At 38.1% G+C, this 23,066-nt stretch overlaps 1 protein-coding gene across 2 annotated transcripts in view; it reads right to left on the reverse strand.

The window, feature by feature from the left end:
- Window positions 1-2,047: 2,047 nt before the first annotated feature.
- The window catches only part of USP15 (ubiquitin specific peptidase 15), a 36,839-nt gene continuing 15,820 nt past the window's right edge, over window positions 2,048-23,066 (reverse strand). For both annotated transcript variants that reach the window (XM_053462617.1, XM_053462615.1), the window contains 15 exons: window positions 18,449-18,593; window positions 17,562-17,735; window positions 17,204-17,362; window positions 15,578-15,802; window positions 14,989-15,072; window positions 14,809-14,903; window positions 14,317-14,508; window positions 14,038-14,153; window positions 10,163-10,438; window positions 9,371-9,441; window positions 8,612-8,727; window positions 5,491-5,640; window positions 5,054-5,157; window positions 2,886-2,974; window positions 2,048-2,295 (listed from right to left, as the gene is read on the reverse strand). In XM_053462617.1, coding sequence (XP_053318592.1) covers window positions 2,116-2,295; window positions 2,886-2,974; window positions 5,054-5,157; window positions 5,491-5,640; window positions 8,612-8,727; window positions 9,371-9,441; window positions 10,163-10,438; window positions 14,038-14,153; window positions 14,317-14,508; window positions 14,809-14,903; window positions 14,989-15,072; window positions 15,578-15,802; window positions 17,204-17,362; window positions 17,562-17,735; window positions 18,449-18,593 — 2,176 coding nt within the window. In that variant the 3' untranslated portion in view covers window positions 2,048-2,115. The remainder of the gene's footprint in view (window positions 2,296-2,885; window positions 2,975-5,053; window positions 5,158-5,490; window positions 5,641-8,611; window positions 8,728-9,370; window positions 9,442-10,162; window positions 10,439-14,037; window positions 14,154-14,316; window positions 14,509-14,808; window positions 14,904-14,988; window positions 15,073-15,577; window positions 15,803-17,203; window positions 17,363-17,561; window positions 17,736-18,448; window positions 18,594-23,066) is intronic.

The following is a 23,066-nucleotide window of genomic DNA, read 5'->3' on the forward strand; positions in this document are numbered from 1 at the left end:
TTTATGTAACCAATCCTTTGCTGAATCAGTTGCTTTATCATTGCCAACAGATTTGTGTCCTCCAGCCAGTCCTCGGTATAAACAGGATAATTATATATTATTTCACCTACCAAACACATAATATTGAATGTATTAAAAAATAGTATTCCTTTGTAACAGAAAGGAAAGCAGTTAAGAAAAAAAAAAAAAAAAAAAAAAAAAAAAAAAAAAAAAAAAAAACACACACCAAACTAAATAAGGCCTTCAACAATTTTATTGAAACTTATATAAATAAATATTCATGCACATTATAATGTAAACTCAGGTGAACTTAAAGTGCAGACAAACCAGTTACCTCCATCATGCAGAAGGTCAACAATTCACATTAAAAAACAAAGCAGCTTTAAAATCCCAGAATATATTACATCAGCTTTTTTTTACTGAGCTGGAAAGCAAAATCATTTCTCCTGGGCAAATGCATCTGTATTTTTTATGCTAATGTATAAATAAAATAATTTACCAAAATGTGCACTCACAGAGTGAACTTTTATTTACAATACACAATTTAAAACCTATTGTATTTTATTTCATTAGTTCAAGCGCAGAACAATGTACTTCTTCCTTTAAAGCGTGAGACAGTAAAATTCTTCAGGTAGTAGATATGTAAAGCATGTCCCAACTTTTACCGAGTTTCTGTCGTAGGCAGTACACAAAACAATGATACATTCTTCAAAACAATATCACAGGTAAAGCAGCAAATCAACAAGTCAATTTACAAAATGTTCCATGTTTTTTCGAGTATTTGGCATCCTGGACCCTTGAATGCAGTTAGCCAACATAAATGTCAAGGCTTGTGTGCGATACACAGTACAGGTTGACGATTGAACATGCAAAATGTCAGTTGTTCTGTTTAACCAATTTATCCTTTGAGATGAGTTGTAAGGCCATGGTGATTTATAAAGGGATCACACAATGAAAATTCCAAAGACTTACTCTATAAAAATCCAAATTAAATAAAAACAAACTTCTTATTCAAGATTAGTCCACAGTCATTGTCACCGGCACTAAGTGCCATTATATAAACTTTACATTTGCAGTGTCTTTGGAGAGTTCAGAGCTCTCACAACTAAAGAATCTGATTGGGAACTTAACAGACAAAATATTAACGCATGACTTACAGATCAGAAATATGTGATAATTCTAAACAATAGAACAAGAATTCAACAAGCAACAAGGGAAAGTTACATTCATTTGAACCCCCCCCCCCTTTTTTTTAACCAAGCTTAAAATTTCAAATCCATTACACAGCATTAAATAAACCATAATCATAAAACAGAAACGATATCTGAAAAGGGCTAAAATACCTCTGCTATTTACCCAATATCCTTATTCAAGTGTCAAGTACTTAGCGGTGATTCCAATGATGTGTGAATATACAAATAAAGGGTCACTAATCTATTTTTTTTTTTTGCACAACTGAAAATAAAGAAAAAAGAAATAACTATAAATAACATCATTAACAAAGAAACAAATGCCCAAGATAATACTGATAAATCAATATAATTCTATTTGCCTTAAAATGAGAAAAAAAAAAATCAGTCTTTGCAAGAACTCTGCATTAGGCTGCAAGGTTATTGGCTTATGCCATTTTTCAGAGCCATGATGCTCTTCATTAGATTCTTGGCAATTGGGCTACAATGTATCCCTGTATTTATCCACAATGAGCTGGAAAAAGATTTCGGAGTAACGTGTGAGCTTGTAAACAGCAGATGACACATATCGTTTAACAGCTGGAACTAATTCAAAATCGCCAAACTTCAACTAATTAAAGAGCAGTAAAAAAAAAAAAAAAAAAAAAAAAAAAAAAAAAGGAAGAGAACAGCATTGTACCTTTCAGCCTGCAAATACAAAACTAAAGTGGGCACAGACTTTTTAGGTCACAGTTTTCATTGCACTGCTCCATCATAAAAAATAACATCAAAAAAGCAGTATTAATAAAAATGACAATTATATTAACGTTTACATTCTGTAAGCTGAAATTTCTCTTTTTGAACAAAAGAAAAATATATTTTTGGTGGACACGTTAATTTTAATTGTATTATTTTTCCATCCTATTTAATAGCTTCATAGGCCTCACTAGTTTGTATGCATACAGTTTTCATTCTCTATGTCATTTTCATTTGTCTCTTCATCACTCTCCAGTGGGGCACCAGTGGCAGCTGAAGCGCCAAGTTTAGCTTCTCTGTCTAGCGGAAAGAAGCCCGTCCCACTCATTGTGTCTTGTCTCTGATAGAAAAGCACATAAGCCGCTTTGGACTGCAATGAAAAAAAATGCCAGTTTAATCAGTTGCAAGATTGGTGAAGGTCAGCAGCTGAGTCAGTATTAATAATCCTGCACTAAACGAAAGATCTATGAAATAATAATAAAGAAAAATATGGCAGGCTGCACAGAGATAACCTGCTTGAATGCAGCCTTTTAAAAGTTTCAGTGTTGGACTGCTCACCTTAAAGATAACGAAGGTCTGGATCAATAAATAAGCTTTTAATACTAAAAAAAGGCCAACGCAACTTTCTATTCACAAGGAAAAAATGCAATTACAGTAACCTTGGTCATTCAGTGAATATTAAAGTGTGCACAAAGACGTGACCAGAGCTAGTTAATCCTGTCTGCAAGAAAATAACCAGAACTGATGTAGTGTTTCAGGTATACACTGCCCAGAGCTGACAAATGTATTGATCCAACTATAATAAGAAAAAATCTACAATATTAATAATTGATCTTTACTAACAATTGTTTAGCTTTCATCTGTATGAACACAAACATAGCTTTATTAATTACACAAAGTGCTAAAACAGGTCTGGTCTAGAAGAACATGTTTATGTGTTTATTCAAAATGAATACTTGCCACTATCTGGTCCTCGGAGGCAACCGACACACTGCTGTCATCAAAATAGTACCATTTGCCATCATCTTTATTCTTTGCAAAAGCTGTATCTAAGGGGGACAACATAACATTCATTAATGCAGCGCAGATGGAATAATCGTACAATAGAGCCATTACCAACTCTCATGCATGTTTTGCCGGATTGAAACAGAGGTTGAGCAGACTGTTACAGCTGATTCAAATACTAAAAAGTAAATAGGAATCCCAGAATGTAAATACAAATGTGGAATGAGTAAACCGGAGTTCGTAATACCCAACAGATTATATTAAGTGAATCATTAAATAGAAGTAAATAATCAAGAGTAAGTCATCTGGACTGGGCACACCATATAATATTTGTTTGAGGTGTGCGAAAGCAGACTTCACTTTCTCAATGCACAGCACACGTTAAACAGTATGTTTAAAGGAATTCATACAATGGATCATAGAATATCCCCTGGTTTAGTGATGACCTGACCTTCTTTTATACTACCTTTTGTGGTAGTAAAATGTCTCCTAAAAAAAACCTTTGTGAAAACCAAAAGGTAAAGATTTCCTTTTGGAAATATGCTAGACAAGCTTGATGAGCCCCAGATTATTAAAGAAACACTAAGTTGCTCAGCTCATAAGATACAAGCTTCAGCTCTGTGGGAGCGGCTAGGTAAAATGTATTTCCACTATGCATCCCCATTTCTTTGAACATAAAGCTTAAAGGGGAAGTCAATGGATAACAGAAACTTACAGAGCCATCAAACAAGCTGTTTCACTTGCAAGTGTTGCTAGTTTATTTTCCCTGTGGCTGATTCCACAAGTATATATGCTTTAGGGTCAGGGATTGAGCCATTGTTCAATGACCTCCTAATGCTGCTGGTATGATAACTTGTTAGGTACGCCAACATGCAATTACACTTAAGTGCTACAAAGAAACATGCTGCAAGGTGGAGAAAGCCCTTGGGAGCTTTTCAATGAATTAAGTCATGCTGGGGGTATATTTTGACCCCCAGTTCTGTTAACACAGTCTAATGGATAAAGGCAGAGCATCACATAAATAAGATGTGTCAAATTTGTGATCTACGATGTCAGAAGTCAAAGACCAAATACAAAACAGCCAATGTGTGGCAGCATCGCTGCATTCATAGGTACTGTTTTTTCAAAACCTCGACTGTCAAATAGTAACAGAAAGGAGTACATGTTAACTATGAAGCTATTTTTTTATTGACAAGTGGAGGAAAAAAAGAAGAATTGTGTACAGAGATCCTCAAGCAGGCTGTGAGGGTGGCCTTTTCAAGTAGAAAATTAAGGCTAAAAAACTTCCATTTGATACAACACTCTGATTGCAAGCACAAGAAGTCCATAATAAAATATTGTCCAATATAATCCAACATAAAATGCTAATACAGTGTTACACAACCAACTGGATCAATATCTAAAAGCACAATATAAATATACAGTGTGGTTGAAGGGTATTTAAATACTGTTGTGCCACATGACACTGCATTTAGTGGGTCATAGTTTGCCAGAAAAACATAAAAGCCAACAAAATAAGGTTTTTGGGGGGGGATACAGTGCCACTGCACATTGACTTGCATTCATGCCTAGTGTGGTAAAGCTCTGGTAAGGACCTTATTCTTTGTAAAGTTTAATGAAATATTTGCCTCCTGATTATATGTATATAGTCTAAAATCTTAAAATCTACCTATGACAAATTACCAAAACTAAAATCTAACACTGTCCAACTGAAAGCTAGGAATAAGGTAAATAAATTTCCACCAAAACCAACATTAACGGCATAGCCCTTTTTGATTGGGGTATATATGCTGTGTGAGTTAAGTGGAACAGAAACCACGTCTATGGTTTCACCAGTGGCCTCTTAAAATGCCTTCGGAGAAGTATTTAAAATCCTTAGGGCTCAGAGTGTATTTGATTTTGGTCTGGCTACGTTCCTGTATTTTAGATATGTTGAATGATGTGTCATGAACATACTGTTTTGTATCATCTTTGGAAAACCACATTTTTTGATGTGAACACTAGAACAGCACTTGAACTTAATAGAGCATTGTATTCCCAATTCACACAACTTTCAAAAATTGCTAATTTAGTATATAATACTCCGCTATGACATAACAAAATGTAATAAAATGGTAACTCACAATGTCCGCCTCCCATTCCTCCGTAATGATTAGATACAGCAATTAAATTGTAGCAACATGGTCCAGCATTTGGATTAATAAGGAATTTTGACATGTCTAGGTCACTAAAAAAATAAATCAAAAGTTACTGCTAGTAACAAGTGGACAGCTCATCATCTACACGTATGAACTCCTACACCTATCCTTGAAGGATTTTGCAGATTGTCTTCACTTGCAGTAAATAAGAGACATGACAGAATCAGGCTATTCAAAAAAAATAAAACAGGTCAAAACACAGTGCTGCTGTTTATAAGGCTGTACCCAGATCTCAATAATATTTTTGGGTGGTTGCAATCTTATATTAGTAGTATTTTCCTGCATAAACTTCTTAGTGCAGTAAAAACCGGCAAATTTGCATTACATTATTACGTAACAATAGAATACAGTTTTTCCCTTACCTTACAGGAAAGTCAACAAATGTATCCAACTTATCCCTCATATATCTACTGTAGGAAAAACGTTTTAAATGGACCACTAGGACGGGGGGTAAAGACCAAAGGTCTAATTTTTTGGTTGCTTGCTGATGTTCTTTGCAATTCGGACAGTACCTAGAATATTAAACATATGTATATCATAAAATTAGAGCACAGGTACTAAAACAAAGGACTTTTTTTACTTTGAAAACATATATAAACTGTACATCATGTCCTGTACTGTGGGCGCCCATTGCGTTGATTGTCATGCTTCACCTTACCAAGTCATCTCATGAATGCATGTCTACTTTAAATAAATACCGTATTTGCTCGATTATAAGACGACCCTGATTATAAGACGACCCCCCAAAATCTGAATATTAACTTAGGAAAAAAAGAAAAAGCCTGAATATAAGACGACCCCAAAGGAAAAAAGTTTTACCATTAAATGTTAATTCATGTAAACAATTTTTTTTAATAAAAGCTATGATTGAGAAAAATATTTTTTTTGTTTTTATTTCTTGTATTTTCCAACCTGTCCCCCAGTTACGCACATCTGCCCCCAGGCTTGCCACTCCAATATGGCACTGTGGCCCATGATATGCCTTATACCCCTATATATGCCACTCTGTCATTTAGGGGGTTAAAAGGCATATTATGGGGCAGAGTGCAATATAGGGAGGTATAAGGCATTTCAGGAGGCAGAGTGCTCTATTAAATGCCCCCTTAACGCCACTCCAGAAATGCCCTATGCCCCCATTTAACACACACACACACCCTATACCCCCATTTAACTAACACACACACACACACTCTCTCTCTCTCTCACCCCTCTCTTACCGGTGCTTCCAGCCGGGGCAGCGGGTTGACGTCGCCTTCCGCTGCAGCCGAAAGGAGGTGGAGTTGGCAGCGGGGGTTTGTATGCGTCCGTCGCGTATACTTTCCCCGGCTGTCAGAGATCAGAGTTCCCCGCACCGGTGCGGCACCGATGCGGGGAACTCTGATCTCTGACAGTCGGGGAAGGTCTATGCGACGGACGCAGACAACCCCCGCTGCTAGCCACACCTCCTTCCGGCTGCAGCGGACGTTGTCTACGCGGATCGCGTAGACGTCAACCTGCTGCCCCGGCAACACAGCAGGAAGCACCGGTAAGTGTGTGTATGATGGGGGGGGGTGTGAGACAGGAGGATCCAGGTCCCCTGCAGCGGTGCGGGGGATCTGGATCTTAGTCTCCTAATCAGACCTCTATTTGAGGTCTGATTAGAAGACGACCCCGATTAGAAGACGAGGGGTATTTTTCAGAGCATTTGCTCTGAAAAAAACCTCGTCTTATAATCGAGCAAATACGGTAGTACGTGGCTTACATTACCAACAATGGGCTTTTCTCCTGTGGATGATACGAGATACACTTTGCAGTGTAATGTAATGTGGTAATTCAAATCCACATTTTTATTTATATGAAGTAATTGACAATGTTTTTTATATTTATTTTCCTTCATGCCACTAAAGCCTTTAGTGAATCATTGTATTATAAACAGACAAACATTTGGTTTTATCGCATTGCAGTCCGTAAGTGAAAATGGAACATTTGATGCTTTCTTCTTTTCTAGAGCCTGGGATGGAAATATTCTGCATATTACCGTATATACCGGCGTATAAGACGACTTTTTAACCCCAGAAAATCTTCTTAAAAGTGGGGGGTCATCTTATACGCCGGGTACTAACTTAGAAACCCCTAAGAAATGCATCCACTGGGTACTTACCAAGCCGGAGGTTCCCACGAAGCCACCAATCTCTAGGGGAGGGGAGAGTGAAGAAGCCGCCTCCCCTGGGCCGGTCTTCAGGGCTGCGCCGAGGTAGGTGCAAGATCTGCTGATCAGGGCTAGTTGGGGGAGATCACGACCTCCCTCTAACTAGCTCGACATTAGGGAACTCGAGGTGTGGCACTTCAGACCTCGGCTTCCCTGCTCTCTAATCACTACGCGCCGGCTATTGATGCCGAGCGCAGGGATGACGTCATGTCCCGGCGCTCGGCATCAATTGCCGGCACGTAGTGATGAGGGAGCAGGCAAGCTGAGGTCTGAAGTGCCACACCTCGCGCTCCCACAACTGGATGGAAGAAAGAAGACAGAAGATAAGGTAAGAGATAGGGAGAAAGGGGTGTGAGTGCAGTGTATGAATGTTGGTGTGATATGGTCAGTGTATTTGTAAGCTGGTGTGTGTGTGTGTGTGTATATATATATATATACATATACATGTGTGTAAAGGCAGGGGTGTGTGGTGAGGGCAGTGTATAAATGTGTATGTATGGACAGGCATATGTGTAGATATATACATATACATATATATATATATATATATATATATATACACACACACATATATATATATATATATATATATATATATATATATATATACACACACACACATATATATATATATACACATATATATATTTGTGTGTGTGTGTGTGTGTGTAAGGGCAGTGCATGTATGTATATGTCAGCAAATCAACGGTAAGGTACATTGCTTGCCGTGATTGGCTGGTTGTTGTATGCTGGGTAGAGGGGTAGTCTTATACGGCGAGTATAGTCCAAACTCTATATTTGAACTGTAAAAGTTGGGGGTCGTCTTATACGCCCAGTCGTCTTATACGCCGGAATATACGGTAATTATCCAGTATAATGCAAATAATTTTCAGAAAATAGGTTAGGACAACAAAAATATTCTACCTGGCAGTGGATTGAACAACCATAAGAGCTGTATAACTATGAAATATACTACAGAGATGTTGATACACACATTGTTTATTTGTTGTTTTATATAGCGCCATCAAATTCCGTGAGAAACCAAAGCTATATTTACAGTATCCCCAATATGTTGTGAGAAAGCAGCTTGAACTTTTTAAGCAACAAGCTGCTTTCTCTGCACCCGTGAGAAATTATTCTGTTATTCCAGCCTTTTTTTCTCCAGAAAATTATAGGTGAAAATGAATGTTTAGGACTGTCATATAAGCCAAAGTTGTTTAAACAAGCTCAAAGTTATTTCACTCCTTATTTCAATGCTCATTTATTCTGCGGTTTGTAAAATCAATTAGACTTACCATGGATCCTCAGCCCCTAATTTTTCCTTGGTAGTAAAAAGTTCTATGCAGTCTTTTAATTTCATGAAGGATTTTTTCTGTGGTGTGAAATCCATGCTTTCATGTTTTTCAAAATCCTAAAATGGTTATATAAGAAATGTTTAGGTAGACTGAACACAAAAGGGAAATGCATAGAAAAAAACAGTTATGGTGCTAGTTATGGATATGAAACTGATAATGCTAGATAGACAAAATTATATCTAGCCTGCAGTTATTTTGAGTTATGATTGTAAACTACCAAAGATTGTAATTTGTAAGTCTAATAAACACAGGTTACCTGTATTTAACATTTCCAGATATTTTCTACCTACAAGTTCTTTAGCCATCTCGTAATCACTTATAATGTGCAGGCGCTCAATTCAACTAACGCATGCGGGGGGGGGGGGGCGACATGTTTTTCATATCATACCCTATTTTATCCTATTGATCCTATTTATATATTTTGATCATTGCATGTAACATTTCTATAGTAATAAATGTTTAATTTATACAAAAACATGAATTACACTAATTTAGTAATACACTAAATTACTAAATTAGTGTAATTCATGTTTTTGTATAAATTAAACTGGATTTCCAGGTGATCATTCAGTATTTCTAGTTTATTGACCACTACTAATAAGCGTAAAGCTACAGTAAGATGGTGTTCTGTGGAAAGTAATCTTGCAAAAATCAATGATGTTTCTTGATTAAAATAATCAATGTTTTAATGGTTCTTACCTCTGCTGCATTTTCATCAAAGTATCTTTTCTTTAGCTTTGGATCCCAATCTAAGGCAAGGTACGATCTTTCTAAGATATAAAGAGTATGCAATAAGGTATTTTAGGTTTAAATCAGGTAAAAAAAACGGAATAAAAATTATCATAAAGAGTTTCCACACAGTAGAAGTTTATCTTTAAAATACTTTCATTTTTGTTAAAGATAAATGTAACTCGTGATAAATGAAATCAGTGCATAATTTGTAGAGGAGATTAACAATTGTGCATTCGGATGATGGCGCTTGCGGTGATGTCCTCTCCTCAAATTGGAGGATCTGGGAGATGAAGTCACTGCAGCTCCTCCATATTGCCCTCAGTTCACTGGTACTTTCAGTGACTTCATCTCCCACGACCTGGGAGGATCTCGCCGCAGCGCCGCCATTTTGACGGAAGTTGCTGGGTTACGTCCCTTGAGATGCAGACGAAGAAAGAAGATTAAAGAAAAAAGGAATAGAGAAGAGAGAAGACAAGGCAGAAGATAGAAAAAGAAGAAGCGGAAGTGGTCGGCAGAAGTGGAGGTGGTTGGCAGAAAAGGTAAAGAAACATTTAGAGAGTGTGAGAGAGAGCGAATGACAGTGAATATAGGGCACCAGGCAACAAACTCAATTCTCACTGAACTGAATGGGCAGGGAATGAAATTCCTTGTCCCAAAAATGAATGGGGCAGAAACGAACCAAAACATTTGTCCGAGTCATTTTTGCCCACTTGCACATCTATTAAAAATACAAAGTAAAGTAAATCCATAGCGACTTACCATCTAGTCTTAGTTGCCTATCATCAAATCGAATATACCTGGTATCATCCTTTATATAGCTGATATCAGCATTGCCCAAAGTAGTAAAATGGAATGTAAACAGACGTTTTTTCTGCCCCGCGAGGGACTGTCCTTTGCAAGTTTCTTCGGTGCACAGTCCATTTTCAGAATCATTATCTCCTCCAACAGAGTCTTCTGACTGGCTGTTTTCATTCTCTGAAGGAAGCTCTTGATCTTGACTAGACTCATCATCAGGTTCATCAGTTTCCATTTCACCTTGGAAAATAGGTACAGGGTCTTTATTACAAACACCTAAATATATACATTTTCAGAGTGAAAGGAGTATCTTCTGGTTGGGTCTTCCAGAAGCTAAAAGACAGAGGAATACATATATCTTAAAATGATTATGCTTCCATGGAAAAATATGTGAATGTCACGTTTGATATTGATGTGTATTTATTAAGGTCTGGTAGACTACCAAGGCAAAAAGCCTGTAATCTAAGAATGAAACAAAGTAAAACAAAGAAAAAAAATGGAGCATGTTATCGAGTTGTAATGAGAGGACTCTAAAGTAGATGAGTAGGGCATTGTGCAGAAAAAGTATGTCCCCTGTCTGGTTTTCTGCATTTTGCATATTTTTCACATTAAAAGGTTATGAGATCTGCACTATAATATTAGAAAAAGGGAACCTAAGTGAAAAACATAATTTTGAGTCATTTATAAAATAATTTTAGACAACACCCAATGACACTACATGAAAATGTAATCACATCCTTAGACTCAGAATCAGGATAAGCCACTTTCAGCAGCAATAACCGGAGACAAGCTCACACTGTGGAATTATTGATCAGGCTCTCATGGCTCCATGGTGGATTTTTGGCCTAGTCCTCAAAGCTTTCAAGCAGGAACATCAGATACAAAGAGAATTTACGGTTCTTTCAAATGGACGACAAGCTCCCTTGTCCCGATGCACAAAAAAGCATCAAATCAATGCCGCCACAATGACTCACATCTGGTATGAGGTACCTTATATGGAATGCACTCTATTTGCTTTTCATAAACAAAAAGGTTCCATTTTCAACTAATCTGTTGTAGAATGTTGCCACAGAACTATTGCTGGGCAGTAAGGTGCATTTGGCAAACTCAAGAAAAGTGGTTTGTGGTGTTCTGGAATGTCTTTTGAACACGGCATTATATCACTTTGAAAACTTGTGTGACGACAATATGCTGACAAAGGAAAACATTACCCAGATGTATATTATATAGAATTGGCCCTTTAGGAAGGTTGTCAGATACCTGATCCTAATAATTACTTTCATTGGTTGAGTTGACCTTGTGAGAAGGGGGGACTTTTCCACACCTCAAGGCTTCCTGCTTGATTACTTAGCACATTAAAGAATTAAACCATTAAGGAGCGAGATGTTTTTTTTCTTTTTTATACCCTTGTTAACTGCTTTAACATTTCTGTGCTGCTTGAGTTTAGCTGTAATTTTCTTCTCTATCCTTTAGTGTAACCACACAAGTTACATATTGTTGTTTTCAAGACATCATATAATTTTAGTGGGTAAAAAGGGCATTGTCTGACTTTTACTTGAAAAATATTTTATTCATCTGCAAAGGCTAATGAAAAAACTTGCTAAACAGATTCTAATATTTGTCCCGAGTTTAGAGATACCCATTGTTGTTTCTGCAAGTTATAGGGCAATAAATACAAGTAGAGTATTGTTATTTCAAAACCACTTTTCTCAAATCTTGTAATCCTGTCCCTATGTCCTATTTGGGACATCTTTGAAGCCAGCCAATTTAATTTACCCCCATCAAGCCATATATTTTTCAAATAGTGGCATTTTAACTCTTTCCATGCACATTGTATTTCAGGTATTACATTACATTGGTATGAATTTACATCTCCTGGTATATGTTACTGTAAAAAGCACCCCAATAAGTGTTCAGCAGCATCTTCTGAGTACAGTGATACAACCCATGTGTGGGTTTGTTGGGTTATTTGAGAGGTGTCAAAATTCCAAATTTAAAAATGCACATCTGGCCTCCCTTCCTCCATGTCCTATTTGGGAAATCTTTGAAGCCGCCCAATTCTGTTAACCCCATGAAACAACAGCGATACCACCCATGCATAGGTATGTTGGGTTGTTTGGGGGCTAAAAGGCCACATTTGGGAGGTGCATTTTTGACATCTGGGAGGTGCATTTTTGACATCTGGTCAGTCTGTGCCCATGTCCTATTTGAGACATGTTTGAACCCGGCAAATTCAATTTACCAAATCAAATCATACATTTTTAAAAACTAGACACCCAATAGGTATTTGGAATGCCAGTATTTCAACTCTTCCCATGCCAGGATTTTTTGGAAGATACAGTGCTAATTTTAGGATCCCCTCCTAAGATCTTTTAAATCAGGCATCCATCGCCATATTGTATATGGTCCATGTTGATGCCCCAGGGAGGGATCACACAGGGTCCCTGTAGCAGATTCCGGTGTTGTTGTAATTCCTCCATGTCAAAGGCATTCAGCAACACAGTTTCAGTGAAAAAAGTGACACTTGGTCGCTTCCTACCCTCATTTAATGCCATGACGTGCCAGGTACATAATCTGTCGTTAACTGACATGTTTTGTGGCATGGAACATCATTTGTCGTTGAGGGTTAAATAAGTGAAACAAGCAAAATTTGGTGTAATTTATTCTCACAAACACACTATATCTGTTACCACAACCTACAAAATAGTCCAACCAAAAGCAACGTGAAAAATATGCAACAGTGGAGAAAACTGTACAGGAGCAAATTTTCACACTGAGCAAAAACCCACTCTCAAAACTACGTCTTCTTGATTACACTAATGACATGTTCAGCAACGTTTGTATTAAATCCTGAATCGTAAGCCTGTTTGATCAGGACCCTCCTCACCTTGTGTGTTTGAATTAATAATAAAATAAATCCTTGGATCCTTCTGTCGAAGATCAGTTCTGTTTTTTGGGTACAGTGACATCTGGTGGTCACTGCAGACAGGATATCCATTGCTGCAAAATTCTGATGAAAATTGCTTTACCTTCCAATATATATTAAATTAGTTACACCTCCCTACATCAAACATAAGGGTAAGAAATGAAGACTTATGCATCACCAAATAAGAAACTAGGGAATAACTGATGTCACGAGGACTGCAGCATGTGCAATAATTTAATTTACATACGCAATGAGTTGCCAAATTTATACCTTTTCCGTGAATTAAAAAAAAAATACATATACTTTTGATCTTATGTTTTATACTTTGCTAAGAATGGTTTTCATTACCGGATATGTACCGTAGACAGAGAGAGAAATAGCTCTCTGATAGTTTAATAACCTTTATTGTTTATGTATTATCTGTTTATTGCGACAAAAACATGCACAACATTTTTTTATAAAGTACTGCATGGATCTTACATTTTTTTGTTCCCCATTTTACGTTTAGGTGTAAATTCTGAGCGCACGAACTGCTTGAAAATGAAGACTTGTCCAAACTCTCTTTTCTTCCTAAAGTATAGCTGTTGCTGTCCCTTACTTGTAAAGTGCTGCTCTGCATTATGTGTTAAAAATGAGTCCCTCTTTGCTGGTGGAGTGAGATACTGCCTGTTCAATGCTTCTTTTTGAATCTTTTTTTATTTTTTATTATTATTATGCAGTTAACACAGATCACTTACAGAGCAGCATCTAAACTGCATGTATAATGTCTTTTCTCAATATTTCAAACTACAGGGAAACGTGTATTGTGAGCAGTAACCGAATACAGCTTACTTATAACCTTGTAATAAATCATAGATCACCTAAGAACAAAAAACTATGCATGCATGTTTTAAAGAATAAAACAAGCTCTTACTTGGAGATCCTTCCTCATGTATTCCATTAGGACCGTTACCATTGATAGTATGTTCTTTATTGCAGTGTAGGGATCCCTCATTTTCATCAGCATCACACCCTGTTTTAATATATCGGCTATAAAGAAAGGAAAAAGGGAAAAAACAGAATAAGCTACCAAGAGAGATTATGAATTTCAGCAAAACAATTTAAATATTTTTATGTATCATTTTGAGCTCATGTCAATGCTCCAAACAATAAAATTAAAGGAATTTTGGAACCGAGCCCTTGATAGACGTACCACATTCTTACTAAAAGAAGGTTGTACAGCTTGTCTTCTGTTATATTTCTAGGCACAGTCAGAAGAAATGGTTGGCCAAACAATGTAGAACCATGATGATGACTATAACTGGTATGGCGAAACTTCTCACGTAAATAAACAGGAATTATGACTTGTTCTGTTTCTTCTGTTCTGTTGATTGAGGTTTCAAATCTAAGTATAAACAAATGCATTAAGTAGCTAAACACAGCGATATTATATCAGTTTAATAAAGAAAGAAGGCATTTTAAAACACACCTTTAATTAAGAAAACCACAGGTTTATCCAGAAGCTACCCTTTGAAAAACAATGCCGGATGTAAAAAGTATTTCTAACTAAACTGGTTAGATTTAATTTGCTTTTTTCTATGTGTAATGGAATACTGCATTTAAAATGTATTTTGTATGCTTAGGTCTGATAAGCCTGTTACAAAAACAAAATTGCATTATAAAAAAACAAAACCAAACAACTTACACATAAATGTCATCTCGCTCCATAATGCTACTTAAGTTCTCATCCATAGCAAATATTCTGTGAAATCTATGGTTGTATATATCAGTAACTACCATCTAAACATAGGGAAAAAAAATAAGTTGGTTAGTTAAAACAAAAAAGTCCTGCATTTTCCCCATACTGTATTAGTGAATTAATCACCTTTTCTGGAGGAATATCAGACAGCGAAGACAGAGCTGTACAAAGGTCCATCATATTTCCAATCTTTGGAACAATTACTTTATACTAAAAAAAAAACCAGAGAACAAACATGATTAAAAATTATTTTCTCTGCTGATAGAAACCAGTTATTTTTAATCTACAGTTAGAATTATTATAAAATAGGGCATATATACAGAGGTACACCTCATTTTTTTTTGCAGCTGTCTGATGATGCTAGCATGTGTCCCAGCTGAGGCTGACAAAGCAATATTTCCTCCTGTAGTGAGGATTGCTCATTATGGCTGTACACAGCATTTAGCTGAAGGGAAAGTATATTGGAATTTTTTTTTCTTGAGTATAAAATGCAGTGCGTTATACAGGAAGACAGGTTACCGTTTTAAAAAACAAAAAACTGATTTTATCTCATTTTGCTCCAATACACTTCCCTTACACGCAGACCTTGAGACCTCTTCCTATGTTCTCATTAAATACATGGCTTTATGTCTACTTATGTTTGTAATAGATATTATGTCTTTGGTTAAATAACCAAACATCATCCATACCTCAAAATCACAATAATACGTCTTACCTGCATAGGCTTGGAAAGAGGATCCATTCTTACTAGATATACCTCCAAACTCCGTTCTTTTTTCATTGGTAGTGGAAGAGTTAAATAACAAAAAGGATCAAACGTCACAGAAATTTTAGCGCACTCAGGACATACTAGCGTGGACTTAAATAACCCATGGAATATATCAACAATGATGGAGTCATTTCTTTTAATATGGTTCTCCCAAGCTTCTTCAGCAACTACCTAAAATGTAAGATAAGGCTTTTCTTAATATTTGTGAACGTAACAAACAGACAGGGTATTATTTTACATTGGTTGTTTGTCAAATGTTTATAGGTCTCAGATATAACATACAGAAGACATGGGATGTATGCGGTCACTGTAGTGTGTTTTGGGATTGAATACACACATTAAAAACAAAGTGTCCCATATCTCCAGCTCTGCTCCTTCAGCACCTGCTCAGCTGGGCTGCCTGGGAGTGAGATCACACAGCTGAATGCCTATTCCTGGACTAAACCCATCTCATCACCATCCACCTGTCTTCTACACAGCAGTCACACATATAGAGGTCAACTGTCTTTATGGCACAACTGCTACCCAGAGAATGCCTGTGGGTCTAGTCTGACGCATGTAGGTTTAATATATCAAGAAGAAAAAAAGAATACAAGGAAAATAAACTTTCATAGCAAATAATGTTTGTTAAGAGCAATGCTGTACCCCAAGTTAATTTCTGTAGAAAAAATAAATAAACATTGGTACATATCATATGAATTTTATTTTCATAAAGCAGACGTGAAACATCTTAAACAATAACAGCTATATACTGATTCCTTATAGTAAGTTGCTAGCTCAAAGAAATAAATATAAAAATATAGATGTATGCTGTGATGTAGAGGACTGCACTGGGAGGCGGGTCCCGCCAAAAAACTTGCGGGCGCGGGCGGTCTTGCTGGGGCTGCGGGCGGGAGCGGGCGGTCAGGCACTGTACCTGCGGGTCCCGGTAATCCCGCGCAGTCCCGCAAGGCTGCCTTCTTGCTGCTCCCTCACAGTGTTTCCTAGCTTGCTCCGCCCAGGAACAAAACGGAGTCACGTGATGTGACGTCACTTCCTGTGACTCCGCCTTGTTCCTGGGCGGAGCAAGAGAAGAGACGCCGTGAGGGAACAACTCGAGGGCAGCCGCGCGGGACCTCAGGTAAGGAGGCGGGCATGATTGGCCACAAATGTGGCGGGAGCGGGCGGGATTGGCCACAAATGTGGCGGGAGCGGAACACCCACATTGCGGGAGCGGGATTAAAATCCGCGGGAGCGGGATTAAAAAAGCAGTCCCGCGCAGGGCTCTACTGTGATGTACACTCCCTGCTTTCATGATTTCAACAGAAATCAGAAAGCAACATCTGAACAAATTTATATTGAATATAGGAGTCAGAGAGAAACAGTGGCAGATTTTTCTCTAAGCCGGGAAGGTAGATATGCACATAGGTCAATATAAGACAGTATAAAATCTTGGGAAGCAGCTGTGCCTATCTGACTTCATCAAGTCCTGCAGAAAGCCTTTAAAACATATATTTCATTTTTAAAATGTAAAAAAAAAATAAAAAAAAAATAAACATATGCTGCAGTTGAAAACTGAAATTAGACTATTACCTTGTCAGGCCTACCATCTGCATCTTTCAACTGGATATAAGGCTTTTTTCGAATTCGATTTAAGTCTTCGTGTAAGCCATCTAATAGAAAGGCAAGCAATTCTTGACAATCTTGTTGCTGATAACCAGAAAACTGAGGTGCAAAACGCCCAACCTGAGTCTATAAAAAACACACAAATATGCTTACATACACAATCAAAAAGTAAACAAAGCAGAGGCTTCTCTAACATATTTAATAGGCAAAATAATATACTTAATTATATGTCGGTTACAATTAAGCAATGCTACTTTGCCATTTTATTATTATTACATACTTCAGATATAAAATTATATCATTTGTGAAATACACAAATACTGACCTTAAATGCTCTTGGTGTTACATAGCTGTATTTCCCTGACCACATTTGTTTGATGAGGTCTGCATAAGATTTGGCTATTTCTCCCCGCATACCCAAAGGATTATCCAGATTTAACTCTTCCTGATACTTATCATTGAGGAAGTATTCAGTTAGTGGCGGAGTATTGCTCAAGCACTGCAAAAAAAACAGAACAAAACAAAAAGCTGTTACTTTAGTATGAACAGAGCACCTCTTTCAGATGGATGGTTAAGGGAAACTGGCAGCATAAAACAAATGTACAATTGCTATTTGCATTTACAAACGCCCTGCACTTAGGACGTTAATCACACAGGAAAGACTGCTTATGTAACACATACAAATATTTTAAATGGGCTAGGATTAGAGGCATCCGGTCACACGAAATATTCATATACACACAACTACATTTAGACACATACATACACCTGCAAAGCATAGTCCTTTTAACAGATAGTAAATCTGATGTGAATATCAATATTGTGGGTGTATGGAATAGCAGTCAAGTGAAGATTATAATACACCAAATTTTAACAGTAAATATTTTTGAAATGAGATTTACTTTCACACTATACTCAGGAAAGAACAAGTGAATTGTGTGCATTTTGTTAAGAAATGAGTATTATAAATTGTGTCACTTATATCATATTTTACAAACTAAATTTGAACCGTTGGTTAATCAAAAACAAAAATGCTCGAACCATACAGTCAGAAGTGCGGAAATAGAAGTATATTATACATCAAATAATGAATGCAGTTCGTTCTAACCGCTTTGATGTGAAAAGCCATGCACACAGGATTGTCCTATCTGCAAAAAAAGGAATAAATCACTTATTAACGTCTTGCTAGAATTCCAGGGTGAGTTTAATTACCTGAATTGCAGAATTCATAAAACACGTGTTCCCCAGATTGCTGAGCCCACAAAGGCCTGGCTGCTCATTGTGTCGCCCTGGCTCAGAGTATTCATAGTTCTTGTAAGCAGCATATGAAGGGAGGCAGTAGTTTGAATTTTTCACACTGAAAGTGGAACATAAAACATGAAAATGCCCCTTGAGGATCAACATGCATTAAGAAACAAATTGGCAAACATTCACAAATTACCAGTACCCTGGAATCAGATGGCTAGGCTCGTAGCGCACACTGTTTTCCATCGACGCTTGATACTTTAAACGCTTAGTCCTAAAGCATTCCCAACAATGATAAATCATTTCATATAAATGAATGGTTTCGATCTGCGTTTTGCTTTGGGTACTACAGATGGAATTAAAACAATAGTGCAGATTTTTGTACAGTTATTGGTGAGATTTCTAAATTCCCAAGGCCACTACTAAATGGCAGATCCAACGCAATAAAAAAAGAAGCCTATTTATAGTTCTTTAACAAGGACAGTGCGATCTAAAGTTCAGTGGCTGAAAACAGAGACGGGTAACAAGGGAAGCATAAATATGTTCCATTTTGAGACGCTATAGATCACTGCTTCAGTGTAGATTCATTTTAGAGAAAATGTTCACGTCTTTGGGTTACCTTTTCAAATTAAATAAGCATGAATGTTGAAGGCTGCTTTGTTTTATTTTTTCTAAATGTATAAATCTATTATCAACCAGCAACATATGTGCATCATGACAAATATTATAAACGATTATTTCAAAATGTGAATTTTTGCAGAACAAAATGGTAGTATCTAATAAGAGATCATTAAATGTTAAACCAGACTATACATTAAAGGGTTTCTTTTAAAGTTAATGTGTTATCAATTTTCAAATCAAGTTATAACCACAACTGAAAAGCTCAAATGTTCCCTGATATTTTTTAAGACATCATTCCTAAATGTAAGTAGAGCTGAAACAACGAATCGATAAAATCGATAATAATCGATAACGGAAATCATCGATAACGATTTCCGTTATCGATTAATCGAGTGATCAATTCGTTGTTGGAGCACTCGGCTCCTTTTACTTACCTCCGCGAGCGTTCCCCGCTTCTGCTACACGCTCTGCAGTCTCCGCCTTCTTTTAGCTACGTGACGGATGTGACGCGTTCCGGAGGTAAGTATTCTTCATGTCTATGTGCACGGATCGCACAGAGCCACTCGCACAGAGCGAATCGCTCTGTGCGAATGGAGCCACTCGCACAGAGCGGTTCGCTCTGTGCGAGTGGCTCCACTCGCACAGAGCGGTTCGCTCTGTGCGAGTGGCTCCACTCGCACAGAGCGGTTCGCTCTGTGCGAGTGGCTCCATTCGCACAGAGCGGTTCGCTCTGTGCGAGTGGCTCCATTCGCACAGAGCGGTTCGCTCTGTGCGAGTGGCTCCATTCGCACAGAGCGGTTCGCTCTGTGCGAGTGGCTCCATTCGCACAGAGCGGTTCGCTCTGTGCGAGTGGCTCCATTCGCACAGAGCGGTTCGCTCTGTGCGAGTGGCTCCATTCGCACAGAGCGGTTCGCTCTGTGCGAGTGGCTCCATTCGCACAGAGCGGTTCGTGAGTGTGGGTGCAGGGCAGAGTGGGGGTGGGGGTGCAGGGCAGAGTGGGGGTGGGGGTGCAGGGCAGAGTGGGGGTGGGGGGTGCAGGGCAGGAGACTGGGTGCAGGGCAGAGTGGGGGTGGGGATGCAGGGTGTGAGTGTGGGTGCAGAGCAGAGTGGGAGACTGGGTGCAGGGCAGAGTGGGGGTGGGGATGCAGGGCAGGGTGTGAGTGTGGGTGCAGGGCAGAGTGTGAGTGTGGGGGCAGGGCAGAATGTGGGGGCAGGGCTGGGTGCAGGGCAGAGTTAGAGACTGGGTGCAGGGGCACAGTGCAAAGTGCTGGGTGCAAAGTGCCAGTGCTGGGTGCAAAGTGCCAGGGCTGGGTGCAAAGTGCTGGGTGCAAAGTGCCAGGGCTGGGTGCAAAGTGCAAAGTGCTGGTGCAAAGTGCTGAATGCTGGGTGCAAAGTGCTGGATGCAAAGTGCCAGGGCTGGGGCAAAGTGCTGGGTGCAAAGTGCTGGGTGCAAAGTGCCAGGGCTGGGTGCAAAGTGCTGGGTGCAAAGTGCTGGGTGCAAAGTGCAAAGTGCTGGGGCAAAGTTTCTTGAACAGTAATAGTCCACCTCTTTTCAGAATGTTTGGGGTTATTTTGTTTCATAAATATTGTGTTTGGGTTCTTGTACTTTGAAAATATTGTTTTTTATTACATCATAACAAAATAAGAATGTTAATGTAAATTTTAAGTTGTTTTTTTAACATCCAGTTCATTAAATTCTTTTAAATAAACGAAAAATTTGCATATTGTTTTTTTTTATCCGATTAATCGATTAATCGAAAAAATAATCGGCCAACTAATCGATTATTAAAATAATCGTTAGTTGCAGCCCTAAATGTAAGCATTCGTTTATAGTATTGCCGTGTCCCAGTTCTACAAAGAGAAGACCTACTGCACGTATGTGTGGCTGGAATAAACATTTGACAGTTCTTCATTCATGACTACAGCTTGGTTTGCAGCTGCTGATTAACAAGGGATTATAAAAATGCAGAGGAAATTGCGCAAGACATAATATTTTTCAGATTTAAATGCACATGGCATCAATGCATCTACAGTAACACTCACTTAAAACGTAGGAGCAGCAAGTACGGTGTCTTGAAAAGTATTCACCACCCCCAACCTTGGCATTTTTAAATTGGCATTGAACAACTTGGAATTAAAATGGATTAGTTGGAGGTTTGTATCATCAGATTGACACAACATGTCTACCACTTAGAAGATACAAAATATTTTTATTGTGAAACAAACAAGAAATAAGACCCCCCCCCGAAAACTTTAACGTGGTGCATAACTATTCATTCCCCAAAGTCAATACTTTTTGCAGCAATTACAGCTGCAAGTCTCTATAAGCTTAGCACATCTAGCCACTGTGATTTTTGCCCAATTCTTCATGGCAAAACTGCTCCAGCTCCATCAAGTTGGATGGGTTCCGCTGGTGTACAGCTATCTTTAAGTCATACCACAGATTCTCAATTGGCTTGAGGTCTGGGCTTTGACTAGGCCATTCCAAGACATTTAAACGTTTCCCCTTAAACCCCTCGAGTGTTGCTTTAGCAGTATGCTTAGGGTCATCATCTTGTTGACACCTCAGTTCCAATCTCTTAAACAGGTTTTCCTCAATAATCCCTCTCCTCTGTATTTAGCACCATCCATCATTCCTTTAATCCTGACCGGTTTCCCAGTCCCAATGAAAAATATCCCCACAGCATGATGCTGCCACCACGCTGGTGTTCTCAGGGTGATGAGAGGTGTTAATTTGAACCAGACATAGCCTTTTCCTTGATGGCAAAAAGCAAAATTTTAGTCTCATCTGACCAGAGTACTATCTTCCATATGTTAGGCCCGTCTCCCACATGTCTTTTGGCAAAAAGCAAACGTTTTCTTCCTTTTAAGCAATAGCTTTTTTCTGGCCGCTCTTGCGTAAAGCTCAGTTCTGTGGAGTGTAAGCAGTCCTATGGACAGATATGCCAATCTCCGCTGTGGAGCTTTGCATTTCGTAATAATGGATTTTTTTTTTAAATAACCAAACCCAGATCTGTACTTCTCCACAACTTTGTCCCTGACCCGTTCCTGAAAGCTCCTTGGTCTTCATGGTGCCACTTGCTTGGCAGTACACCTTGCTCAGAGGTGTTGTAGACTCTATGCACTTTCAGTACCGGTGTCTATATATCATGAGATCATGTGACACTTGATTGATTGAACACAGGCCAACTTTAATTACGTGACTTCTGAAGGTAACTGGTTGCAGCAGATCTTATTTAGGGGCTTTATAGCAAAGAGCATACATAGAGATATATACGCACTCACCACTTTTTTATTTTTTAGAATTTGATTAAGTTATTTTTTTCATTTCACCTCACCAATTTGGACTATTTTGTGTATGCCCGTTACATGAAATTCAAATAAAAATGAATTTTAATTCTAGGTTGTAATGCAATAAATTAGGAAAAATGCCAAAAGGGGTGAATACTTTTGCAGAACACTGAAACTGTTGGCAATTCGATTGCTGTATACACATTGGTAGTACCAGTTACTAGCAGAAAGCAGCAACTTTTAAATTACAAGCCGCTTTAACAACACCCAAAATACACCGTAAAGTAAAATGAAAAACGTTGCGGGTCTTTAGTATTACTTTACAGCAAGGCGTCTGTGTTATTTTAAAGTGCAACCTATTCCTGGTCCAGAGGGTAGACCTATAGCAACATCTCGTCAATTAAGAGCTTACGGTACACACTTGCGACCATAAACTGGGAAAAAAGAAATCACCTAAATCAACAAACATCTACATGGACAAATGTTAGATTTTCTTTAAACAGGCACCTAAAGTATGAGGAGAAAATATAAAGTTTAATATTTAATAACTTATATAGAATACAAAATAACCACCATTTATGCAATTTCTTAGAAAGATAAATAAAGAGTCTGGATGAGTTGTAGCTGAATAATAAATGGTTCTAGATAGTTCAAGGTCTAGCTTACGAATTAC

This window comes from Spea bombifrons, chromosome 4, assembly GCF_027358695.1.
Source record: "Spea bombifrons isolate aSpeBom1 chromosome 4, aSpeBom1.2.pri, whole genome shotgun sequence".
NCBI lineage: Eukaryota > Metazoa > Chordata > Amphibia > Anura > Pelobatidae > Spea > Spea bombifrons.